At 50.7% G+C, this 23,579-nt stretch overlaps 12 protein-coding genes across 12 annotated transcripts; 6 read left to right on the top strand and 6 right to left on the bottom strand.

Moving 5' to 3' along the window:
* The first annotated feature begins 517 nt into the window (after positions 1–517).
* Positions 518–2,548, top strand: BJX67DRAFT_352659 (uncharacterized protein). The gene has a single exon (XM_071029054.1). It carries the CDS (start codon positions 584–586, stop codon positions 1,937–1,939), a length of 1,356 nt encoding a protein of 451 aa, XP_070886580.1. The 5' UTR covers positions 518–583; the 3' UTR covers positions 1,940–2,548.
* Positions 2,549–4,627: 2,079 nt separating this feature from the next.
* On the top strand, positions 4,628–5,152 carry BJX67DRAFT_80281 (uncharacterized protein). Its single transcript, XM_071035473.1, has one exon. The coding sequence runs from the start codon at positions 4,739–4,741 to the stop codon at positions 5,114–5,116; it is 378 nt and encodes a 125-aa protein (XP_070886579.1). The 5' UTR covers positions 4,628–4,738; the 3' UTR covers positions 5,117–5,152.
* On the bottom strand, positions 5,148–5,923 carry BJX67DRAFT_80274 (uncharacterized protein). The gene is made up of 2 exons (XM_071035472.1): positions 5,435–5,923; positions 5,148–5,358 (listed from the first exon to the last, which is right to left on the bottom strand). Exons 1-2 carry the CDS (start codon positions 5,607–5,609, stop codon positions 5,180–5,182), a joined length of 354 nt encoding a protein of 117 aa, XP_070886578.1. The 5' UTR covers positions 5,610–5,923; the 3' UTR covers positions 5,148–5,179.
* Positions 5,924–6,887: 964 nt separating this feature from the next.
* Positions 6,888–9,016, top strand: BJX67DRAFT_352656 (uncharacterized protein). The gene is made up of 3 exons (XM_071029053.1): positions 6,888–7,224; positions 7,304–8,614; positions 8,677–9,016. The coding sequence occupies exons 2-3, from the start codon at positions 7,625–7,627 to the stop codon at positions 8,896–8,898; spliced, it is 1,212 nt and encodes a 403-aa protein (XP_070886577.1). The 5' UTR covers positions 6,888–7,224; positions 7,304–7,624; the 3' UTR covers positions 8,899–9,016.
* A 1,062-nt stretch (positions 9,017–10,078) lies between these two features.
* Positions 10,079–11,695, top strand: BJX67DRAFT_352652 (ankyrin repeat domain-containing protein). Its single transcript, XM_071029052.1, has one exon. It carries the CDS (start codon positions 10,404–10,406, stop codon positions 11,355–11,357), a length of 954 nt encoding a protein of 317 aa, XP_070886576.1. The 5' UTR covers positions 10,079–10,403; the 3' UTR covers positions 11,358–11,695.
* Positions 11,696–11,914: 219 nt separating this feature from the next.
* BJX67DRAFT_380943 (kinase-like domain-containing protein) lies at positions 11,915–13,314 on the bottom strand (the record flags this gene model as incomplete). Its single annotated transcript, XM_071032914.1, has 3 exons — positions 11,915–12,450; positions 12,494–13,023; positions 13,073–13,314. The coding sequence occupies 3 exons, from the start codon at positions 13,312–13,314 to the stop codon at positions 11,915–11,917; spliced, it is 1,308 nt and encodes a 435-aa protein (XP_070886575.1).
* A 54-nt stretch (positions 13,315–13,368) lies between these two features.
* BJX67DRAFT_352649 (uncharacterized protein) lies at positions 13,369–14,652 on the bottom strand. The gene has a single exon (XM_071029051.1). The coding sequence runs from the start codon at positions 14,185–14,187 to the stop codon at positions 13,906–13,908; it is 282 nt and encodes a 93-aa protein (XP_070886574.1). The 5' UTR covers positions 14,188–14,652; the 3' UTR covers positions 13,369–13,905.
* An 882-nt stretch (positions 14,653–15,534) lies between these two features.
* Positions 15,535–16,513, top strand: BJX67DRAFT_80228 (uncharacterized protein). The gene is made up of 2 exons (XM_071035471.1): positions 15,535–15,882; positions 15,940–16,513. Exons 1-2 carry the CDS (start codon positions 15,739–15,741, stop codon positions 16,480–16,482), a joined length of 687 nt encoding a protein of 228 aa, XP_070886573.1. The 5' UTR covers positions 15,535–15,738; the 3' UTR covers positions 16,483–16,513.
* BJX67DRAFT_387832 (uncharacterized protein) lies at positions 16,514–17,352 on the bottom strand (the record flags this gene model as incomplete). The annotated part of the gene is made up of 2 exons (XM_071034294.1): positions 16,514–17,117; positions 17,167–17,352. 2 exons carry the CDS (start codon positions 17,350–17,352, stop codon positions 16,545–16,547), a joined length of 759 nt encoding a protein of 252 aa, XP_070886572.1. The 3' UTR covers positions 16,514–16,544.
* A 256-nt stretch (positions 17,353–17,608) lies between these two features.
* Positions 17,609–18,440, top strand: BJX67DRAFT_387830 (uncharacterized protein; the record flags this gene model as incomplete). Its single annotated transcript, XM_071034293.1, has 3 exons — positions 17,609–17,758; positions 17,847–17,978; positions 18,030–18,440. 3 exons carry the CDS (start codon positions 17,609–17,611, stop codon positions 18,327–18,329), a joined length of 582 nt encoding a protein of 193 aa, XP_070886571.1. The 3' UTR covers positions 18,330–18,440.
* Positions 18,441–18,877: 437 nt separating this feature from the next.
* On the bottom strand, positions 18,878–20,397 carry BJX67DRAFT_352647 (NAD(P)/FAD-dependent oxidoreductase). Its single transcript, XM_071029050.1, has one exon. The coding sequence runs from the start codon at positions 20,259–20,261 to the stop codon at positions 19,074–19,076; it is 1,188 nt and encodes a 395-aa protein (XP_070886570.1). The 5' UTR covers positions 20,262–20,397; the 3' UTR covers positions 18,878–19,073.
* Positions 20,398–21,625: 1,228 nt separating this feature from the next.
* On the bottom strand, positions 21,626–23,479 carry BJX67DRAFT_387828 (uncharacterized protein; the record flags this gene model as incomplete). Its single annotated transcript, XM_071034292.1, has 4 exons — positions 21,626–22,583; positions 22,651–22,962; positions 23,024–23,155; positions 23,212–23,479. 4 exons carry the CDS (start codon positions 23,477–23,479, stop codon positions 21,799–21,801), a joined length of 1,497 nt encoding a protein of 498 aa, XP_070886569.1. The 3' UTR covers positions 21,626–21,798.
* Between the last annotated feature and the right edge of the window lie 100 nt (positions 23,480–23,579).

Raw genomic sequence — 23,579 nt, 5'->3', positions numbered from 1 at the left:
ACCTGCATGGTACCTCATTAAGGGGGTTAGGATGTCAGGAATACTTGCTGATGAAGAGTGATATAGTATAATCCAGGGGAAGGCATCCCTGAACTTCCAATATTATATTGGGCAGCCCGGTTTCAGTTTCTTCCCCGTGTAGGACCGACAAGCAGATCTCCTCGACGGAGAATTAACTCATGGCTATTCACCCATGAGCTCTCTGAAGTACGCTTGGTATGGACGGAAAATATCGGCTCTCCAACTAGACTTCTGCACCTAACTGGTACCGTATATTTGGAAATATAATTTTGACATCAGTATCAATCACGCTATGACGACTTGAGTCTTCCGGTTGCAGGGAGGCGTTATGAAAATGCTAAGTATGACGTCTGCAAATGTCAATTTCATATGATCACTATGACGGCTCGCGGCCTCTGGTCGCATGTGAGGTTATGTCTAGAACGTTCTGCTCTTGCAGACAAGAAGGGTATAAATAGATGCTCAAGTCTCTCTCATCCCTTAGACTTTCTTGCCCGGTCTACATCAACCACCTGAGTCTATTAAATCACCCATCAAAACAAATTCATCACCAATCACCACTATGCAGTACATCAGAATGGCGACAGACAAGCTCTCCTCTTCGGATCCCGCTCCTAATGATCTCGCAGTGGGAGTCATCAACCCCTACGCAATGGTGGAGGCTCTCCTCAACCGTCGAATCCGGTGGAATTCGCCCGAGTCGGCCAAGGTCATCTCCGATACGTTGCAGACAGATTATGATGAGCTCTTCGACATGAACTTCAACTCGGTCCTTCATGCTGGGTTGAGGTTCAATGACAAGGAGAACGCAGCCGAAAGGCTCTCAGGCCGGGATATACACATCTTGACTGGAGAAGACATGGAGACTCCTCCCCTGAGCAGGATTGAAAGAGTAGATGATCTTCATGACATCGGCTTGAAGGAGATTGGTAACATTAGGGTGAAACACGCGTGGATCCAAAATGGGAAGGTGAAACTTGTGCTCAACCCGGAAAAGGTCGGCGACGCGAAACGGCTCTCCAATACGAACGTGACCGAGTCTATTGCCGAACTAGCGACTCCCTTCAGACGGGAGAAGAAGGAATGGAGTCCGCCTACGAGCTCTTGGCAGCATATGGAGAGAGCACTCAAGCGTGACACTGAGTTTAACGAACCGGTGCAGGGGGCAGTGGGCAACAGCTGGCTGATTGCAGCTTTGTCTGCTGTGGCCTGGTCTGATCCCGCCCGCATCGAACACCGTATGCGCCGCACAGGTAGAGGCGAGCATGAGCGTGTCATGGAAATCCAGTTCTACAGCAAAGGAGGGAACAACGATGCTCCTACGCGCAAAGTGGAAGTTACGGATGACCTCGTCACCAATGACTCCTACAATCAGCTGGTATACGCCCGTTCAAGCGACAACGGAGAGATCTGGCCGTCGCTGTACGAAAAGGCCTACGCCAAGTGGATCACTCGCGACTCGTCCGATCACCCGGACGTCACCCAGACGGCCTTTGGCGACCCAGTGAAGGCAATGGCTCAGCTCAATGACAAGAATCCTCACTACTATTTCACTAGGTCTCGTGATAACGAGGATCTGGCGGGAATTGTTCGGGCCAATTCCTTCAGCTTCAGAACCATCAATCCCATGGCTGCTTGGACTTACGGATCAACCAAGGCTTATGAAGGAAGCAATCTTGTCTCCAATCATGCTTATGCGGTCCTGGGCTGGGCTACCCAGGGTGAAAATCAATATATCATCCTGCGCAATCCCTTCGGTGTTACTGAGCCAGCGGCATTGAGCACCTACCCTGGCCTCCGGAGCGTCATTGACGCCCGCTTCTGGAGTCCCATCGACTCGACTGACGATAGGGGTGTCTTCGCCTTGGAAGCTTCGGCCTTCAAGAACTATTTCGCCGGTCTGGGCGTAGCAAAGTAGACATACATGGAACTCGCCCGTGTGGATGCAATCCGCATGACGATGTACTACTTGTTGTCTGAGCATTCTAAAAGTCTTGTGTTTTACTGTGTTCTGCTAAAAACTGGCTTTAAAACTGTGTGCGTTCTCTTCTTTTGGTATCTCTTTTTCTCAGCCAGAACGAAGTTGATTGATGTGGAGATAACACAGCAGACCAAAGCGTCACTTGACGTTCTGGTGCAGCAGTCGAGAGTACACACTGTCCGAGGTTTTTTGGGACGAGCTTAGTGCCATTTCAATGGAGACGAATCGAATGTCAACTCGCGAACAGAGTTTAAGTGAGTTTCCTTAGCGCCTTCGGGTCGCTGAAGGAAACGACATTCTTGGTGCTCAGCTGTGGGTTTCTTAGTTTATGCACATAAAAATGGAGTGGTAGGCTTTTGAAGGGTCTGCTAACCGACGCTACTATCATCTCTAAAATGGGCGGCGGTATGTGTAGCAACGTCTCAAACGGAAACGTAGGTACGCCGGCAACCTTTCCCTAGAAAACACCAGCCCCTAGAATTGCGGTTGTATGTGACCTGCGATTGAAGCTACAGCCGAAAGGCCTACTTCATAACGGAGGGTTTGTGGGTGCCAATCTATCACTTGGTTTATCTTGCGGGTCGTTGAAGTGTTGAACATAAAGTCTGTTTTATCTCCCATTTTGAGTCACTGTAATATGATTCAACTCTTGTCGACGGCGTTGAATACCATGGTTATAGTTCTTGGGAGATTGCAATTGCGGTGAAGGTCGTTAGGCACACCTTGCAGCCGCTGAGTGGGATGTACGTTTGATATATAATGATATCGCTGCCCCTGTCAATAAAACTGTAAAAGAATTGTTGGGGTGAAATTACTTGTTTTACGGTCACACTCTACTTTGCACAGCATTATACTGGCACAATATCAGACCAGACGCATTCATCCATGTAAGTATAACTTTGAGTTCAGGCGGAAACTACTGCTGACCAGGAATAGCGAAAGAATCATGTCAGGTTTTCACGAAGCAACGGAGACCCATGCCTTGCCGCAGGGGCCTTATAGCGCACCCCCTTCCGGCATGGAGGCAAGCTTAGATTGTATCTGGAGCCCCCTTGAGCTTTACGATTCGACTACGTCCGATGCTGCGGCTAAAGTGAAATTACCAACCGACGCCCGGCTCGGTGGAAGAAACTGGGGCATCCTAAATTTCCTGATCCATAAAATTATGGCACCACTCTCTATAGTATTTCGCTCGGTCTTGGTTTCGCGGGGACCATTGAGCTTCAGATCAATAATGGCGGACGCACTGAGGCGGACTTGCGGCGTCGGTGTAAGACAACAGCAAGTCGGTTCCGATGTCCTCGCTTTACTAGCCATTAATAGAAGAAGCGGTAGGCATCAACAATAGTGATATAATCGCATCCTTTTACCAGATAGATTATGTCTTCCTGTGTTGGTATAGGATAGAGGTCGGGTATTGTCTCGCGGTTGGCTCCTCGAACATCAACAACTACTCTTCCTTTCTGTTTGGTGCCGGTTGTACCATCAGAAGCAGCTCTCCAGATGACAAAAACTGGATATCCAGACAGCGTATATCCCTTTATATAAGATACCTTCTTCTGCTGATGCAAGGGGTCGAAAGTTTTGTCGATAAGTTCACGATCTTTAGGACCAACGTGATAGACCCTAGGACGAGGGATACACTCTTCTCAGCCTTCTTTTAGTGGTATTTCCATCCACTGATCTTTTGGGAATGTTCACTTGTCCAATTGTTTCGGCAGGGTGGTAAATCATTCATCGTACTGTCGTGCTAGGCCTCAGTCTCAGCGGACACTCGATATGCTGTAACATATTCGGAATCCAATACAGTCCCTAGTCTGACATGTCATGCGACAAGAACTGGCTGGTCAGACTTGTTGATAGCTTCGACGAAAGAGAATTCATGATCAACTAGATGGGCGTAGACCGCGAATCCATTGTTTTTATCATTGCCTGGGAGCTTTTCAGAAGGTTCGAAGACAAAATCTCGGTCTTCAGGAAGAGTAGTTCGAAGCTTGATCGGGACTTTGCCCCCGTGAGTGTAGTGGTATGACTACCTGCTTGCTTGAAACTACTAGAGCGTTTTCAATCCTGTTCGTGGATCGGAAAAGTGAGATTTTGACATGACATAATCGAAGCAGTGGAAGGTTCAAAGTCAAAAACAAATCCTTCCCGGGCCAGAACTTCTGTGCCAACCAGCATTACTGGCTGAAGTCCTTCAACAAGATGAGCCTTGATCTGAATCTTTGCAAATCCATGGCGTTTGGTGGTTGAATCATCGGTACTATTGTTGCATAACTGCGTAGAAGGGAATTCTCCGGGAATATATAAGTTGAATAACGCTACCTGATCTGTTGTGTGTCGAGATCCTATGCCCTTGACGGTGATTTCGTCACTGGTCTTTTCAATGCGAAGGTCTTTTATCGATCGGGCAAAATCGGCGTCGATTATAGTCCACAAACATCGGGAATCTAGGCAGATGTCTCTATATTCTTCAGCTGAATTTAGTCCAATGCTAGCTGCGACGCTACGGTAGGATCGTAGGAGTTGACAAGCATCTTCAGAAGTATTTGGATGTCAATTGGACTCAACAATCTGGACAGATGATATAAGGGCCGTTGGGATAGTTTCAATAGTCTTAGCGGGAATCGCGCAAGGGAAGTGTTGGTGTAGTTTATTATTTAGCGAGAAGCCTTCGCCGCAGTCCTGGCACGTTGTGACCCTCGGTTTGACCGGTTCGACTTCGGTTTCGAAAGCATGAGCATAGAACGCAGGAGGTGCTTGGTCATCGACTTCAGCTTCAGCGACATTTGCTTCTCCCTGCTCCATAGGTGTATCATTCAATTCCTCGATACGACCGTTGCTAGCGACATCGTATTGATTATCGTTGGCGTAGTAGGCGTCATGATCTATAGGTCCGCATCTGTAGTCATACGGATCAACCCAACAAGCTTGGTCGTCAAATTATTCAGGCGGCATCGATATCTGAGCGTCTTCAACAAGTGTCACCGCTGGTTCCTTCTGCAGCATACACTCGAGCTCCATTTCGTTGGGACTGTTGAGGCTGTTGCTGTCGGTATGAATTCCAAGGCTGTCGTCCACCACGATTTGATGGATTTCCACGGTATTGATTAGAATTCCTGGAGTACACGCCAGTCTAACCATTCCCTGCCATTATTTGCCGTTTCTGATCGTTGTTCAGACGATTCTATTGCCACGATGTTTGGTTCGACCATGGCTTGTACGTCTGCTGTCCGTACTGGACTTGAGCTTGGCCGCAGTATATTCCCAGGATACAGCTCGGCATTCGGTTGGAGTAACCGTTTGACTGGTATCGGGGCTGCGGATAGTACGGCGAATAGGTCTGCGTATATGGACTAGTATAGGTATTAGCACATTGTGGTTGGTAACTCCAATTGGGGCCTTGGTAGGAGGTTCTGGGGCCGGTAATACGGTTGGAAGAGCAATTCCGGGCCTTCTTTCCTTCGCTATACTTATTGGTTATGTTTTGCCAGAGATACTGCTTTTCTTCAAGCTTCTCTAGGAACTGAGCTAGACTCATAGAGGGCTCAGGCATTGGTACGTCCCACTGGAGGTTCGGTTCAAGGCGATTCCAAATCATCGACATCTTATTGAATAGAGATATGATTTCGACGGTGCGACAGTGTCGAATAACATCTTCAGCAAAGCTCTGGGAGTTTCCTTGGCTCTAACATCGGAATAACCGTAGCGTAGTTAGTTTGTGTAGAGCTGCTTGGGGATTAGGTTTAAAGCGTCTTGCTAGCGATGTTAGCCAACCTGCTTCCATAGGAGCAGTCCGTAACGCCAGCTTCTCCAAGTTAATTGAGCAGTGAACCAATTCAAAGCAGCGCCTCGGAGACAGGCTTGTATGTTCGCTTTTACCATATCCTCTCCCTTGTAGGATATGATATCGCGGATACGATCGACAAAGACATTAACATCCTTGTGATATGTAGCGTTGCTGACTTGCTTGTTAGCGACGTCATCCACCATATCAGGCCAGAAATATCCTATTTCTTCGGTCTTCCAGTATCCGGTGAAACCACTGCCGTTACCGTTTCCATTGGCGTTATTTCCATTCCTTGGGTTGTCATTAGCATTGCTTTGAGCTCCGGATGGTCCGCCACCACCGCCTCCGCCGGGATCCTTCGGATCAGGATCATTTCCTGGTCCCTGACGGTGGCTGCTATGGTTCAAGCGCTGTTCGAATTCTTCGAGACAGCAATTCGTGCTCTCCTGACTTTGTTGAATCAGGCGAAAGAGGCGTTGCTATTCGTTCGAGCTCTGGTTCGTCTGGTCGTTTGATGCGTGGTAAGATGGCTAGCACCGCGTCTCATCCGGATAACGGCTCATACCGCGGGAGTTGGGATGGAGGATCGAAGTCAACGTCGAAAGTCAAGTCTTTAGGACGCTTAGGTTGTTCGAACGGTGGTTTTTCCCGTGCCGTTTTAGGTACATTTTGATACGCTGAATCTGACGACACGTCAATCGTGTCTGTTGGTTCGTTAATATACTTGATGGACGGTAGCACGGTGGCTACGGCCGGTGAGAACGTCCTGGGGATCTGATAGGAAGCACCTCTGACGGTTGAAGGAGGTTCGGTGAGGGGATCGGCGGATGATGAAGTTGGAGTTGAGGAACGGCCTAGGTCGGTAAGACCACTGCTCAGTGCGGCTCGTTCGGATATGTCTTCAGAATGGTTGGTAGCTTCACGTTCCTATGGGCTCGATTCATGTGATGGTCGTACGGCACGTGACTTGCCTTTGGTGTCGTGCAGGCAACTGATGAACGAGATCTCGATTTTCCAAGCGGTCTGGTACCCTCTGGCGCCCAGCGATTGGCGCGGCAACGCGACGAGTAAGCTTTTCTCCGTAACCGCTTCCACCCCAACTGCCACTCCAGTGGTCCAACACAACATCCCCTCGCCGGAATCCCCTCGCCGGAACTGCGGGAGGTGACTACACATCCCCCGAAGTGCAGTGTCGATCGTGCAGTGTCTGGGGGATGGGATTTTGGCGGGGTGAGGTGAACTTTTAGCGCGGTGACGCGAGCCATATTCTGCAACACAACACCCAGAGATAGTAACCTTGGAACTTGCAAGACTTAAGTTCTCCGAGGATTCGGACCCACAGACACACAATGCACGATTCTACAGCCTTGAATGATCCGCTAGACTTGCTCGCGGCCCTCTTTTTAGACTGTGAATTGTCGTCGATTCTTGGGTAAGTTTGAATGTTTCCCTTCTGTGTAACGAGGGAACTGCGTTTCTTAAGTCTTTGGCTGACTTTGCCTTCGGAGAAGTAACTCTCGTTAGAAAACTTTACTGAACACCTATGCGGAACTGCCTGGTTCTAACTGTCGAAGCTGCCTTCCAAGGTTTCAGCGATGACGTCTCCCACCATCAACCTGTCTCATATCCGCCCGTTTACTCCGTGTATATGAACGAGCTTGGGCTCAACTAGAGTGCTCCTTCCAGAAGCTTTCTAGCAAGATCTCCGAAAGTACCTGCCTGCCATCGTGGTAGTCCCTCGTCATTTCCCAAATTTCCACTGCTCCTTCCTTAACACTTCGTCTCGTTCACTACTTTATCTCATCTCCGTTCTCGCCAACCTTCAGTTCATCATGTCGTCGTCAACACACGATATGGAAGCTCGCACTTCATCATCCCAGTTCCTGCTCTCCAAGGATCTGCCTCTCGAACATCTGTTACCTCGGCATCTAATACTGTCAACCGCTGAGTCTTCCGACGACGAGGATCCCGAAGGCCTCTCGGAGCACGATCGCGAAATCCTACGTCGAGCTATTAAGGAAATATATTATTTCTCTAAGGGAACAAAAGAAACGGATTTAGTCCTCAAGTTGAACGGAAGAGTTATCGAATCCAATCAACTTGAAGCCGTTCTTGAGGAGACCAAAGTGAGGTACAACCGTCCCGCCTCTAACATTTTGGTACTCAAAGCCATGCCCACGGGTGTCCACGAGTCCGTCCAAGAATTTGCTATTAGAGCCCTCGAAAAACTGCGCTCCCATATCTTGAATCCAGACGAAGCACGATGTCTTTATCCGGCTTGGCGCACGGTTTTACTCCCGGGTATGATCCCGGATGATCCTGATGCGGAAGTCGATCGGGATAATGATCTGGAAGGAAGGGGAGATGAACGGACCCCAGACGCCATGTACGGCTTCCGCCTACATGCCTACCCGCAGTTCCCCGTCGTCTTTGAGGCTTCTTTCAGCCAACCCTATGATAAAGTCCTGAATGTTATGCGCTACTGGCTGACTAAAACTGATGGAGAAACCCGACTTGTCATCATTGTTGATATAAGGGAAGACAGACAGGCGCTGAATCAGCAAAGAAGGAAGGATGTGGTAAAGCAACGGATCGCTCAATTATTGAGAGAATCGGGAAGCCCATTGGCAATGACGAGAAACGACGATATCCTCGAATACCTATCCTCTATCGATGAAAAAACAATGGGATCGTGCAAAAGGAAACCTCTTAGGTCACTTCAATCTCGAGTCCACCCTGAAGACTGGGTCGGACCTCTCCAAGTGAGATTCGAGTTTTGGGAATCTACTACCTCTGGACCTCGAAAGCGCGGAAGAAGCGTGGTATGTTGTAACCCTTGACATAACTTGTTCATGGCACCTGGTTAACAATAAGGGTATTGGAGCTCCTGATGCCCAGACAGACCCGTGCAAGGCTCCTCCCGCCAATTCGTGCTGGTGACTTGATTCCTCCCGAATATCAAGATAGGTTCCCCGGCTTCGACGCATCGCGATCCTTCAGACTTGATCCAAGTGAATACCAAAGTTTACTTGAGGAGGAAATTCCAATGCTCGCTTTCCGTCGCGCCTGTCGATTTCTCTGTCCTGAGAAATATGAAAATTGTTAGCACTGGGAGACTTGGGTTTCTTTTCTTACACTGCCTGAAAGTACTATCATTAGGTAGCTAGCGTTGAGACTCGCCTATGGCGCAGATCAAATTCATTCCAGCAATTAGCTTAGTATCATAATGCCCTCAACATCTACGGAAGTGCAAGTACCCCTCAGATACCCTCGTTGAGAGGCCCCGATCCAGCTGTGTGGGCGCAAGATCGCGCGGTATCTGCACCAGGTGGCTCGCTTCAAGGAGCAGTTGGTGCTGCTATTTGTCCAGCAGCTCGCGTGCCATGTGTGGTTGTCCACTATCCCGCCGCCGCCGCTGGCTGATGATGACCATGATGACCACCACGACGACGACCACGACGACCCGGGAATTTTAACCACGGGGAAAAGACCCGCCGCTGTTGATGCCCCAGGCCACTTTACCACGGTTAAAAAACCCGGGATCTCGCTGGCCACGTGTACGAGCCCGTATATCTGGGGCCCGGACGTTGGCAGTGGCCGCGAGTGGCACGCGGAGCGGCTGCGCGAGGTTGTGTATATCTCGGATGATCTCAAGTTGTTCACCGTGTTCGGTTAGGAGCTTGGACCTGAGGTCCTTCCAGTACTGGCCATCTTTATCGACGTATTCCGGAGCAAACCAAATGAAATCATGAGCAATAATAGAATTGTCTTCCGATACAAAACCATATTCCTGTCCGTGGGGAGGTGGGTTTGGAGTGGCTTTGGAATAGGCTCTGAGACCAGCGCGAATGGTAGGAGCACCGTTAGCAGCGAATCTTGGGGGGCATTCATCATCAACCATGCCAACCAGAACAGAAAGAGCTTTATCAGCGGGAGTAGTATCGATTCTTGGCATGGTAGTAGCGGGGTTAATTTGGAACAGAACGCCGAGAAAGGAGGGAGGGACAGAGGCTGAACGGTGAGGGGACCACGCTTCGATCATTCTTTGAAGACCCCAAGCATGGTCAGAGGCTTTGATTATATCTACAATGGGTATTTAGACTCCTGAGATAGAAAATGCTGGAGTGTGTGATGGAATTTAGGTGGCGCATAATAGACGACTCACAAGGATGATAAGATGTCATGCATAAGCCAAAGACAACCGTTACATTTTCAGTCTTTTCTTTTTCCGACAGAGCAATATATTCAACTCTATCAGCTTTGCTACACTGCCGCAGCATACTTGAGCTGGCTGGTTACAAGGCGTGTTCGGGCTTTCTCGTACCCGTGCCTTGGTCTCGATAGACAGTGCCAGTCTGCCTCACACCTCGAACTCGCCTTTCTATATATATAACTTATCTTCTCCTGTCTTGCAGGTTTGTCCCCAGAGTTTGCTTTTTGACACGAAAATTCAGCCTCATCGGGCGAGTTAGCCCGACCCGATCATCCAGGTGCGGCTGTGCTGTATACGAGGAGGATTCAAGAGCAGCCGAAGCCCCGTCCAACCAGGCGAGTCGAACCAAAAGAAATCTTTCGTTCCTGAGGTCAATTCCCCGAGCTTCCAAACCAAGGATGGGCAGATTTCCACACCCACTCCCAAGGGAGATCTTCCTCCTCATCGCCACCAACCTCGGGGCATTAGAAAGAATCCGCCTCCTCCACGCCCTCCCACTCCTCATCCCCGTCTTCCCGCGCAAATTAATCTTAGAAATAACCAGTGAACCCTGCGCAGACGGGGACGCAAAGACACCCGCAGGGAATATCCTGCACATCCTCGCCCATACCGGCGACATCGCCCTTCTCCGTGCTCTATTAAGATCCCACGATATCCCCGCTGATATAGAAAACGAAAACCAGCAAACCCCGCTCTTACTGGCCGCCGCAGCTGGCCACCTATCCATCGTCAAATTCCTGGCAGACAGGGAAGATGTCAACGCCGACGGGCGCGGGCCGGAAGGAAGGAGTCCACTGTCCTTCGCCGCGGAAATGGGCCACGCCGAGATCGTGAGGTATCTTATTAGCCGGAAGGACGTGCGGCCCGACCAGGCGGATGTCTGGCCGCGGACGCCGTTGCTCTGGGCCGCTTATCGGTGCCGCGAGGCCGTGGTGGAAGTCCTCGTAAGACAGGAGAATATCTTTGGGCTTGCGGATTCCAAGGATCCTAAGGACAAGGCTGTTCTCGAGACAGACCTTGTCGGTCTCAACCGGTGCGACCACTTCAGTTACACGGCGTTTTTGTGGGCTGTTAAGAGCGAGCATGTGGGTATTATGAGGACGCTGATGACGAGGCAAGACCTCGATGTTCGGATGAGGTATGGGCCATATCAGAGCACGGCGCTGTCGTGGGCCTGTATGGATGGGCTCAGGGGGGCTGTGGATGTGTTGTTGGAGAGTGACAGGGTGGTTGAGGGGATCGATGACGAGGATGCGAACGGCTGGACGGCGACGGCGTGGGCTGCGAAGCAGGGGCATATGGATGTAGTCACGCTGTTGGTTGCGAAGAAGACTGCTCTAGCGAAGAGTTGACCTGGACTTGAAACACGCAGTCGCCGGTTCCTTTCATGGGAAGTGAGACTGGGATCGGCTATGAGGGTCTGAATCTGAATCCGATCCCTGAACCGAGTTCCTTGAGATGAGAATTTGTGACGGCGGCGCGCTTCGACCCGGTAGCAACATAATTCTAATCTGTGCTTGTGGATCATTAGCAAGTTCCTGTAGTGACGGCGGCAGTCATGGAGTGATTCGGTCATAAAAGCCGTCGATTCCTGGTCCGTTGAAGCCCACACGCATATTTCTACGTCCGTGATGCCGCGGATTAGTACAAATATCCGGGTCTTCGAGCAGAGTGCGATTTATAACCTCACGAAGACTGTTTGTCAATGAGAATGTCCAGCAAGTGCGGGTAATTAGGGACGCCCATGGCCCTGAGAAGGGTTTCTCGAGGCTTAGCTTGGGAGGAACTCAGGTTGGGTATTGAGAATGCGAAGATGTTCGGGCGGTAGCTGGCCAAGCCTACAGGATACGCGGAGGATGATTCTTCTATACTTGGAGTTTGCAGGGTAATAATATCCTCTGGCTATTTGTCAACCTGAACATCCCCGCTGCTCCGCAAACCATTTGTGATTCATGACGTCCGTGGTGGTAAACCGCTTCGCCGGGTCGAACTCGAGCAGCGCGCGCAGAAGATCGTTAGTACTTTTCAACTCCTCCGGGCTGATATTCTCCCCAAGCAGGTCCGCCAGCAAGCCCTGCAGTGAACGAATAATAGGTACCCCGGCGGCATCGAAGTCGCGGGTCCGTTCCCTAATAACGTGCTGGATCGGCTCTCCGGTTGGTGTAAAATACTTACGCCACGCCGGCCAGTGACGATCTCGGAGAGCTTGATCGGTGGGGAAACCAAGGACATTGTACATATCGACAAAGTGGAGTTCGTCCGTGAGTTCGAGAGCAGAGATATCGCACAGATCGAATAGCGTGGTTCCTGTTATGAACTCGAACACAAGACAGCCAAAGCTCCACATATCCTGCTGAGCCGTGACAGATCGTTGAAACAGCGTTTCTGGACCGCGTAATGAGAAGGGAGGGGCGGGTGTCGATGGTGGGGATGTAGTAAGGAAAGCTAGCAGGGTTAGCCATCGCCGATCAACAGGATGAAGACGTACAGCCGCCGAGGTCTGAGATCTTGATTGTAAATGGCCGTGAGATGTCAAGATACTGCATCAGCGAGTCGGTCGGGACGATGTAGTTGGGAAATTTGACCCCATTCAATTCCGAGTCTGAGACCGGGATTAAAGGAATATCCCGGTCTTGCGACAGCTCACCCGTCAGATTCTCCAGCGTAAACAGGAGATTTCGCGGCTGCACGTCGCCATGCACGACTCCATTTGCAAGCAGAAAGTCCAGGCCGAGCAGCGTCTGCCACAGAATAGACCTCGCCGTCCACAGCGGAAACGCACTGTTTGGGAAGAGAGTGTCCTTTACTTCTGCTACACTCGCTCCCATCGGCTCATAGACCAACGCCTGATGGCAGCCATTTGGGCCGTTGACCCGGAAGTGGTCCAGGAGCGGGAGGTAGTGATGGCGGCCAGGATGGGTAACAAGCTTCGACTGCGCCAGTACGTCGTATATTATCGTCTCGCCTGATGGTTCGCTCTCCGCTTGACAGATTTTTAGTGCGACGTAGCGATCGAGCCTAGAGGCTTAGCTGTAGGACAGTGCAGTGGGGTGCATGATGAACGTACTGGGTGTCCTTTGCCAACCATACCGTCGAGAACGAGCCGTACCCAAGCTTTCGGATGACTCTATACCGAGTTCCTTGGAAGGTATCTGCCAGATGCACCGGGTGGAACCTGCGCTGGGAATAGTAATCAAGCGGTTCGACAACTCTAAGCGCGATAATGCTCTTGTCGCTTGACGACAGGCTTACTGAGCGACCGCGACCGTCGGACGAGTTGCACAAGCTAGCAGGGGTACTAGTGCACATGTTGTCTCGCAAGGCTGTCATCCTCCACCAGTCCAGTGGTCGTGAGGAAGGTTGCCGGATCTGGAACTCAGGTTGTAATCTATCCTTGACTCGAAAGGAGAGGACGACCCGACCAAAAATGAGCTTCGAGAGCGGGGAAGTTAAATAAGCGCCCTCGTCAAGCGCGCTCGAGACGGAAATCCGTGCATGCAGCGACATGCCCAATCCTGCAGGCGTATGGAGCGCTATTGGTTGGGCACTCTTGCTGCCGCATCCCACTCTCTTCTCAGAGACGGATCGGACTAACTCGAGCTCTCCTCCCTGGTCAAGTCTCGTTGAGCTGCGGAACTTAAACCCAGTATGTCGTGTCCAGGGATCTCGACCCATGGCCTAACTGATTCGCATTCCTGTGAGTCCAGAGTCCACCGAACCAGCGCTTCTCGATGTCAGACACTCGGAATATATTCCCGATCGACGATCTTGGCCCGCAGATCACGAGATCCAGCGATGGTTATCCTACTCGACGAAGGGTCAGCTGTTTCAGTAAGGGACCTGGTTACACTCAGTATAGGTGCTTGTCGTACGATACCCCATCCGCCTGCATCCAACATCCTAAGCACTCGCAGCGACAAACACCTCAAAGAACTCCCCAATATCGTCTGCGCCATCAAAGTGATGCTCACCACCAATAAAGAAATGTGGTACACCATATACACCCCTCTCCCTCACTTCCTCTGCCTCCCTCACCGTCTCCTCAACGCTTACATCCCCATTTAAAACTCCCCTGGCTGTCCTTTCTTCCATTCCCCCCTCAACCCCAGCTTGAACCGCAACATCAACCCCACCAACGTCCTTCTCTTGCTCAAACAGAGTCTCCGCCACGCGACACTGCATCTCACTTCCTCCCTCCCTCACTGCAAGGAAGATGAGTCAATGAGCTAACCGAGAAGATCCCATATAACCACCGAACTTGAAATCAATTCCTACCACGGCACCAGCCCGCGCGTTTGTCCGGCTGTTATCTGGGCGTCCGTCATCCGGCGCGCCATGCGATCTGCCCGTTAGTCTTGCAAACGAAGGTAAGTAGAGGGAAGTAGGTAAAGTGCGAAGGTACCATGAACCGACACGCTCTCGGTCGGGGCGATCTGGTCAATGAGGTATGGCTTCCAGGTTATCTCGGAGGCATCTCTCGGCCCGCCGGGGTATGTCTCCTGATATAGGGCTGTAGCTCTTTGGAGGCTGCAGTATCCGATGAAGCACTGCGTGGGTTCCATTAGTCTATACGGAACCTGTGTAAGAGAATTGAGGGGGATGTACCCAGGGACATATCACATCAGAGACGATTTCGATAGATATGACACCCATTTTAATCGTAAAACAGTATTCTCAAGGTGCAAAAATATATCCAATTTTTGCGGGAAGAGATATAGTCGTAAATTCTCCGCCGAGGTTAGGGCTCGGGGTTTCTACATACGGCGAACGGTGGTACCTGGACCGTCGCAAGCTGGCGGAATACCGCACATGGCGCAGGTCACACTTGCAAATAACAATTAATAGATTTGCAATATCACCTACGTATTTCTGTAGCCATTTTTTCAAAGTCTATAGGTAAATGAATCCTTCAATCAGTGGCATCAAGCAAAAGCCCGAGGATTCTTATGTTTATATCTAACCAGCCACCCTGGAGCTGCTATAGTAGTACTAATACCCTCCATAATTTGGCGCCAGCAAAATTACTCTAGCCTCTTAAATCTAGAGACTGTAGTTTAGTGAAAATGCTTGCCCGCGGAGCATTATTGTTTGACCCCCTACAGCGGGGGTGGGTGGTAGATTACCGAGCCTCAAAGGGCAGCACCTTGAAGCGCTTGAGGTGGGGTTCCGCGTCGGGAGTCGAGCTGAGTCATTTATTAAATAGTTGAAAATCATCATTAAATAGGGAATCAAATATGTCTTCCAAATTCATTGTTGTCCTCACAATGTTAATTGACCAGTCATCTTCAGCAGCAGAGAAAGGTTCTTGATGCCTTTGGCATGAGCAAGGCGGTGGAGAGAAGCGTCTCCGATTTCCTTTTGTCGGACCTCCACCGTTGGAAGGGTCGTTGGTCACGGATCATTTCATTGTCTAACCTGTATCAGGATTAGCCAGCATTATTGCTCCACCGCCTCCCTAATGTTTGATTATCATTCCTTTATTTCACTTTGCTTCACTTCTTCGATTGCTCTTTCCTAATATAGCTATCATGAAGGCCTATTAGAGGTCTCCTTGCAGGTATAAATATTACTAGGTAGACCTTCGTTAGCAACTCAGATTCTTCTTCCGATTTCATCCTTTTGATTGTCTGCTTACCTTAGCACGCGTAGTCATCTGAATCTCCCCTTTGTGTTTCCTGCCTCTTCACCCAAAGCCGCGCCGACCTTTTCATTTCACCCCAGACAGATTTCAACATGCCTGATATCTGTATTCAAGCCCAATCGCCGGGCGATAAACTTGTTGCAACGATCTCGAAGACGCTCACCTCCGCTGGTGTACCAAATATTCTCTGGGGCAACTATTTACTGACTGTCTATGGAGTCCCCACCATCGTTGGCGTATAGACTATCTTCGCCCTCCATTCTCGGCAGGAAAGATGGCTGATGTTCTACCAGGGTGTAGCCTTCGTTGTACCCGACGACTTGACGGAAACTGCCTCGTCCTCCCTTCGGAAAGCCGGTTTCGCTGGCTGTACACACGGCTCGGGTTGCCCATTTTTAACTGCATACCAACGCCTGCCTCTTGCCGCGCATCTGCACATCAACGACGAGTTTGTGATATCGATATACCGCAAGTCGGACGCGCTGTGGGAGCTTTCCTGGTCCGACCTCATCAGTGCTTCCGACCCTCGACTCCCATCGGCAGTCCTCGGCCGTGGTCGAGGGCGCTTCCGCCCCGAATGCGACATTGTGCAAGTCCCACACCCTGTTAGATATTGCGAGGCTTTGATTCTGTTGCTTTGCCGAGATCACTGCAGCAGAAGTGCAAATTACTGGATGGCGATGCTGTCTTATATTCTGGAATATATGGATGTGGATGAAACGCATGTTTTCGATGAGAACAGTCTTGGAGAAGAATACCAGCCCTTCTATCATGCGCTTAAGGGGGGGATTGGTCACGGATGTATCGTCTTCTGGACGAACTTCGTAGGGACCTGAGCTCGAGGCAACGTCTCCCTGCGACGCCCGATCAATACTCATCTATCAACAAGAGAACATGACTAAATTTTAATGACTTTGGAGATGTCAAAGCCTTCAGCCTGGGAAAAGTAATATCCTCTTTGGTTAGAAACCACTCTTGTTTCCCTCTCGACGTCTCGGAAATCACAATTGAAATGTGTGTGACCAAAAGCCCAAACCTTGACTACCTCTCGTTTCCAGCAGCATTCATCTGACAAATCGGTCATGAAACCGGAGGAAATCTTGGTGTGTCCACGTTTTGGATCGACAACGTTGTCGTGGACGGATGGGCAGTAGTGCGTGAATACAACCACTTTGCGATCAGGTTCCAAGCGCGAAATGGAATTGATTTCCTGATTCAGCCACTCAAGGTCCGCACGGTGCGCTTCTTGATGTGCTTCAACCGACCAGTCTTGAATATGATAAAAATCGTTCAGGCCAAAACTGACGCTTTCCATCTGCGTTTGGGTCACTTTCGAGAATAAAGTGCAGCCGAGAACGCTAAGAGTTGGTGAAACGTCATAGCGTGTTTGATCAAGGAAAACAAGTTGGCCGAGCCTCTTGCTTCGTTCACACGACTCGCCGAGTCCATTTTCGAAGCGCTTAATACGTGACTTTGTTTCGGCCCAACTGCTGTGATATGGCTCGTGATTTCCCAGAAACAAGGAAGACAATGCGGAAAACTTCTAGTTGGCAGCGAAGGAAGTGAAAAAAACCATCATCCTTGACGTAACCAATATCGCCGATGAGTGCTAAATAGGGCGCCTTTGGGTCGATGTGGAAAACATCATATGCAGCCGGAGACTCCAGATGAAGGTCAGAGAGTATTTGGAACTGTGCCTCAGCCATTGGCGGCTAGATGGAACCTGAATTGTTTGGAGGTGGGAGAGTTGTTTCGTTTGAGGGGTACAGAGAAGCCAGCGCAAACTGGTGCTGCAGTTGGCGCCCACGTCATGTGACATAGGGCAGGCGGCTGTTGTCCTGACGGAGGACTATAAATCGAAGCCCAGCACCGAGTCTTCAGAGGTACTCATGGCGATTTCTTTCTAAATCGGAATCACTACAAGATATCTTTATTTGCCACCGAGAACTTGCCTTACCTACCATGTCTCGGCCGTCGTTTCCTGAGTTGGAAGCAGCTGCTGGAGCCGTTATTAGAATCCTTCAAACCATGCCCGAATTCTCGAATTCCAAGATTGCCGTGATAGGGGGTCTAGGTCTCTGGAAGTATCTCCGAAACTACCGCACCACCGAGGTCCGTTCTCAAGAGCCATCATAATCTGAGTATTTTTCTCGCAACTTGATCGATCAACCAGGACGTCGACTTCCTCATAACTGTCTAGGGGGCTCCTCAAGCAGTTAAAGACAAGCTGCTTGCTATTCCATCCTTCCCATTCCAACAACGGGCTCAACTGTTCGTCTACAAAGCATCAAATGGCAAATTAACTCAGATTGATATCACTCCCGATTGGCAGGTACGCTTGGGACCAGCCTTCATTCCACGAACCGCTAGTAATGGCCCACAGTCACCCTACGTCCCATCGGCAGCACTTCCGGTATCGGCCGTTCGGCCGAATGCTCTTCCATACATCTCGGAACTTGATCTGCTCGTATTTAAGATCAACAGTTGCGGATTGCGACCCACGGCGGGGAAAAAGATACGTGATGCAAATGATGTCATGGAACTGACAGAGCATCTCAGCTCCCAAGGGCCTATTATGTTATCGTCTCTCCAGAAGGATGTTGTGCGTCAGGGTCTGAATGATGTGGTTCAGTTGTCTGCACGAGACAGGGCGTGGTGGATGGCGAAGCTGGCGCTGAATTAACGCTATTCATGCCCCAATCGGATGATTATGGAGACATCTATAAGGATCAGCATCCAGGTTCGTAACACCCTAGAAATGTGTTCTAGAAGTAGTGACGGACTGTTAAGCACCGGAATTAATGTAGCTCACCATTTTTGTTGATTATATAGTCTTGTACTCGGTTGCCAGACGAATATATTTCACTCTAATTTTTTTGGAGGGCTTAACCCTGCAAATGCAACCTGGGTATGGTATTCATTTCTTCAGACTTAGCGGCCCTGAAACGATGAGAAAGGGGACAAAAAAAGGCAGAAATAAGAACCACACACTTCCGTTTACCGGCCAAGCAGGGGTGGTGGGAGGCTGGGAATGGGACTGATAAAGGATTCGCTCCAGGCTGTGAGGCCGCCAGTCGACCTGGCCAAGGCAGTGTAGTGACTTGCACGATGAAGAATAAAGGTTAGCTGTAATGATTTCCGAACCATTCCTAGCCTGTAGTCCTTAATTTAGGCGGCGTATCCTGGGAAGTCAGATCTTCGACTACTGATATGATAGTTCGCGGTTCAAGATTGAGCATTATGCAGACGGTGATATTGTGAGCAGGCATAATCCGACACGCAGGGAGGCTGTTGGCCCAGTCTCTGTCTGGGGACCTGAGCTGCGCAGGGATTTTGGAGATAACAAGGCCAAGTAAATAGATGTAGTATTGGGCTAGTAATATTAACCTTTTCACTGCTGAAATAATCAGAGAACTACCTCGCAGTATTAGCGCTCCTCCCCTCGCAGGAAACTGTAAGCCTTGTACGTCAAAAAGTCTCTGCCCTTGAAGTACCAGACCAGACATCCAAAGAGCGTCCAGCCCCCGACGTGCCCTGCCCCCGTCGACTGTCCCACGGGGACGACCATCATCTTCTTCTGTGCTTCTGGCGAGTACGTTCTAACCTGGCCCCTTTTCTCAATCGCCTCCACAATGTTCGCTGCCACGGTCTCTCCCTGAAGAGGCACTCGCGAGAGGAGCCGGTACGGATGGCAGGTAATGTCCCCGAGAGCGTAGGTATCACTCCGGCTGATGCCGTCCTCTAGGACGCGGAGCTGACTGTCCACATTGACCCAGCCCTGCGCGTTCAAAAAGCTCTTTGGGATAAAGGTGTTATTTGGAGTGGTGCCTGTTGTGGCGACATAAGCATCAACAGTATACGTGCGCCCCGTGGACAGCTTCACCTTCCAGGTCTGGGTGTGAGCTTCGTGCACCGCGGCGAGGACCGAGGCCCCGGTCAGGACATCAACATTCCGCTGGCGAAGGAGGAGTAACGCCTTCCTCTGCACAGGGGCAGTCGCTCCCTCTAACAGCTCGCTGCTCCGGGACACCAAGGTGATCGTCTTGGGACCCGCTACTTCGGCCAGCTCCCCGGCAAGTTCGACTCCGAGGGGCCCCGCGCCACCAATAAGGATCGTTTTCGCGGCGCTCAGCGTCTCCTGCGCCTGGTGTATTGCCTTTCTTGTATCCTCAAAGGCAGTCGTCTTGAATGGCAGGCGCACCCCTGATTGTCCCAGCGTCGCAGGTGTCGTACTGCCAGAGGCAATCACAAGGTAATCGAAGCGGAACGACGTCGCAGTGGGAGTAGGAGTAGTGGTGGTCGCAGAAGAATTCGCATCCAGGGCGACGGAGACGGATTTGGTCGCGTAGTCGATCTTGGTTACCAGGCCTTTGACAAAATTGAATCTATCCCCTGGGTAGTCACGGAATGCATCGGGAATCGAGTATAGGTACTTGCTTTGTGGGAGGCTCTCGGGCTTGACGAGGAAGCGGGGTGCGGAGATGTTGAAGTAGTATTCGTCCGAAGGGTTGATCAGGGTTACTTTTACTCGCCTGGTCTGCCGGAGGAGCTTCTGGCTTACTGCAAGGCCTGCATGCGAGCCGCCGACGACTATAACGGAGACAAGTTTGGACATGGTGAGTGATGAACTGTGCGTGGCTGTAGTTGTCACGGGTGATGAGTGTGTTGAGGGTGTCGCAGGGGCAGGGGTAGGGGGTGGATTCTGGGTTGTAAACGAGCCAGGAATTGCCAATTGGAGGACAATGATTATGAACAGGGCAGCCAACCTACTTTGTAGTATTGTCTGAGGTCCCTGTGGCCGTTGGGCTGGGGAAGTGGCAATCTCGGGACAACTTCTCGGAGGATCTTCTGAACCCCACCCTGTGAAAGGACTGCACTAGCTCCATGGCCGTCTCATCCAGCGACCGAGGAACGCCTCCTGGAATGGCCTGGACCCGGCACTAGAACGCCCCACCTGGCGATCCTTTGGCGCCACAACCTTGGAACGCTCGCACGCCTCGGCGATTGGGGTCGCGCAAACTACTCAAGAATCACTGCCTAGGATCAAGACTCCAGGTCGATCAGCACAATCCACCATCGAGATGAGCAGCCCTGGTAGTGCCCGTTCAAGACGATCATCGACGGCGGGAGCCCCGTTGGGCTCGCTGCCTCACACGCCGTCGATATGGTTCGTGTCATGAGCGGCGCGTAACTAGCAAGAGGGGAACCCGGGAGCGGGCGGGCGGAATGTGGAGGTTACCAGGATCTCTCAAGCTGATGTGCCCTGTAAGCCCTTCGACAAATCCCTTTCTCGCGAACCCGAATGCTCCTGCATCCAGCGTCTTTTCAGTTAAATAGCCGTAAATCCACAACCACCAGAAGATGAAGGTCTGATTCCTCGAATCTCTGCAGTATCACTGCTGATTAGCGATCCTTGCGGAATCTCCCTCTATCGCTGTATCGCTTCAGCCCCATTCATTTCCGATGCCGGCGGCCTGCAGATCACCCGGGGAGGCCAATCTTGAGCCGACTCTCTCGGGTCAAGGAGACGTCCGCCGAAACACCGAAACACCGAAACACCGACATCCAGCCACTGATACCCCATTGCTCTATGGAAGGCGGGAATCTCTATCCATTTTGCAAAGTATTTCCTTGACTCAAAGTGGATAATAAAAAAGCTGCAGCAACTTTCTGTGACTGGACAACTGATACAGCCAATTTTTTCTTGGGGGAAAAGGATCCATTCTACTGTTCGGAAGCTACAGATGGACTTGGACCAGACCTTTGCTTAGAATACGGGTGTGTCGAATGTCGTTTTCTCGCTACCGTAACAAATAGGTGACTACGCATATTACCTGGGTTGCTGAACGACCTGAATGAAACTCTAACCTCCAGTAGACTGTGGCTCTGTCTCGCTGTACACCGCGTGGTGAGATAATATATCGGTCTCTAGCGCGAAATATCACCCGTTAGTCTCAAAGATATAAGAGACAGGTGGGAGGACTATAGAACATCCGCCGCAGATGTACGCAATGAACGGAAGAACTTTCCGCTAAGTCTAGAGTAAAAACAAAAGGGGGGGGGAGGGGATCCTCTGAATTGCGGCCTCACCGAGGACGTAGTTCGACCGCCATAGATGAAATATCAGATAAACATGAGGTAGTCCAAGTTCCCTAGCCATTATTTCCAATTTGGTCCAAAAACGACCGAATAAGACCATCCCTCGCTTTATCCTCGTCGACAGTTATTTCAACTCTGTGCCGTATGCCCTCTCTGCTTTTTTCTACTTCCGCTGCCACATCATCCCATGTGAGGTTCTCTCCATGTTGAGCAATTTCGTCCCCAGTGCGCAAGCCGCTAGGTGCAGGGATCGTGGACAGGCAGGAGTTGTGCTTTCGAATAATGCCGTCCACAATCACAGTGCGAATATCCCTGATTGAGCTATGCAACACAATCCCGGCCACTGGATGACATTTCGAGACAGAAAGCATGGCTGGAGTCGTTCCCTCAAAGATGACAAGATCAGCCTTCTTTCCTACTTCGAGGCTACCGATTTCACTTTCAAGCCCAACGGCCTTTGCGCCTAGAATGGTGCCCAGATTGAATACATCTTCCACGGTAGGGCCAACCGAGGCGTCCCATTCATTCTTCTCCATCAGATCTGCATATCTGTGCGCCCGGCTCGATTGTAACAGAGTAAGCATCTGGGTTGGCATGTAGGAACTGCACATGGAGTGGCAGTCTATTCCCAAAGAAGATGACCCGAATATGTCAGGCTGTAGTGCGATAGGGTCCCCATGCCCCATCTGCATCTCAGTAAGCGCGGTACTGGATATGTGTGCACCAGCCATCCGGATACAATCTCTTTCGTGGGAATCAGTATGGTTGGCGTGGGACAAGAGAACATCTGGGCCCAGCAGGTTGTTTTCAGCCAAGAGTTTGACCGCGGAAGGAACATCTGCCCCGATTAGCCTCATAACGTAACAAGTCGAAGAGAGCGGCGAAGTCCAGGCCAAGGTGCTTACGATCCAGCATGCGAATCCTGGTTTCATGCGACGTAATGAGATGGGCCCCTAGGGCACGAACCTCGTCGAACACATTCCTCAACACATGAGGTGGAACTAATGCCACATCCAGTGCAAAACCGAGGCGCACCCGTCCGTTCGGTCCGAAAGGCTGCATCGAAGCGAGTTCTCGGAAGGTTGCCATGACCCAGTCCGGGAACCACTCCTTCTCGAAAGTGAGTTCTGGTTTCCAAGTTGCGACCCGGGGATGCGCACAGTAACAGAACACAGAGCGAATTCCAGAGGCGACGGTTGCGCGGATAGCCTCCTTGCCTAAATAGAAGGTGCATGGATTAGTCCGGCAGGGATACAACCTCTTCACGGCCAGGCTTACTATGGTCGGGCGAGTAATTGAGATGTGCGTGGTCGACGATAGTTGTGGTTCCGGCGTCGACCGCCTCAAGAAGACCACTCAACTGGCCCCAGAAAACATCCCGAGGAGTATAGTGGGAGGAAGCAAGATTGCCTGCCTATAAGTCAGCATCCCGCCCCATCATGACAAAGGAATTCAATCTAGCATACCGCTGTGATAATAGTCCAGAAGGATTTGATCTGCATGGAGACCTTTTTGTTGGGATTGCCATACATGGTGGTGAGTATCGACAAATCCCGGAGAAATGATTGTACCTGAGCAATCGATCACCTCCATTTCTTCTGATTGTTCAATGACCTTGTCAATATTGCTGATACGGTCTCCATCGATAAGTAGATCGGCCCGCGAGGGAATCACACGATTCTCGGGATCGTGAATAAGCAAAGTGCCCCCCTTCAGGAGCAGTTGAGGCGCCATGTTCTGTCGTCCTTTGCGCCCCTAGGGTTCAATTCTTGTCACAGTCTCGGGCAATAGATACGAATCTTGAAGAGAAGTCGTGCCTGGCTGTCTGTTCTCC

The sequence above is a fragment of the Aspergillus lucknowensis genome (assembly GCF_044049455.1).
Source record: "Aspergillus lucknowensis strain CBS 449.75 chromosome Unknown BJX67scaffold_18, whole genome shotgun sequence".
Lineage (NCBI taxonomy): Eukaryota > Fungi > Ascomycota > Eurotiomycetes > Eurotiales > Aspergillaceae > Aspergillus > Aspergillus lucknowensis.
This window is presented reverse-complemented; position numbering and strand designations above follow the sequence as displayed.

What these genes read in the sequence shown, in the direction of transcription:
- BJX67DRAFT_352659 (XM_071029054.1), top strand. Translation starts at nt 584, where the DNA reads ATGCAGTACATCAGAATGGCGACAGACAAGCTCTCCTCTTCGGATCCC.
- BJX67DRAFT_352649 (XM_071029051.1), bottom strand. Translation starts at nt 14,187, where the DNA reads ATGCAGTGTCGCGTGGCGGAGACTCTGTTTGAGCAAGAGAAGGACGTT.
- BJX67DRAFT_80281 (XM_071035473.1), top strand. Translation starts at nt 4,739, where the DNA reads ATGAGCATAGAACGCAGGAGGTGCTTGGTCATCGACTTCAGCTTCAGC.
- BJX67DRAFT_352652 (XM_071029052.1), top strand. Translation starts at nt 10,404, where the DNA reads ATGGGCAGATTTCCACACCCACTCCCAAGGGAGATCTTCCTCCTCATC.
- BJX67DRAFT_352647 (XM_071029050.1), bottom strand. Translation starts at nt 20,261, where the DNA reads ATGTCCAAACTTGTCTCCGTTATAGTCGTCGGCGGCTCGCATGCAGGC.
- BJX67DRAFT_80274 (XM_071035472.1), bottom strand. Translation starts at nt 5,609, where the DNA reads ATGTCGATGATTTGGAATCGCCTTGAACCGAACCTCCAGTGGGACGTA. An exon ending in CCGGAATTGCTCTTCCAACC is followed by an intron (nt 5,359 to 5,434) that starts GTATTACCGGCC and finishes TACCTATACTAG; the next exon opens with TCCATATACGCAGACCTATT.
- BJX67DRAFT_80228 (XM_071035471.1), top strand. Translation starts at nt 15,739, where the DNA reads ATGCCTGATATCTGTATTCAAGCCCAATCGCCGGGCGATAAACTTGTT. An exon ending in GAGTCCCCACCATCGTTGGC is followed by an intron (nt 15,883 to 15,939) that starts GTATAGACTATC and finishes ATGTTCTACCAG; the next exon opens with GGTGTAGCCTTCGTTGTACC.
- BJX67DRAFT_352656 (XM_071029053.1), top strand. Translation starts at nt 7,625, where the DNA reads ATGTCGTCGTCAACACACGATATGGAAGCTCGCACTTCATCATCCCAG. An exon ending in GAAAGCGCGGAAGAAGCGTG is followed by an intron (nt 8,615 to 8,676) that starts GTATGTTGTAAC and finishes AGGGTATTGGAG; the next exon opens with CTCCTGATGCCCAGACAGAC.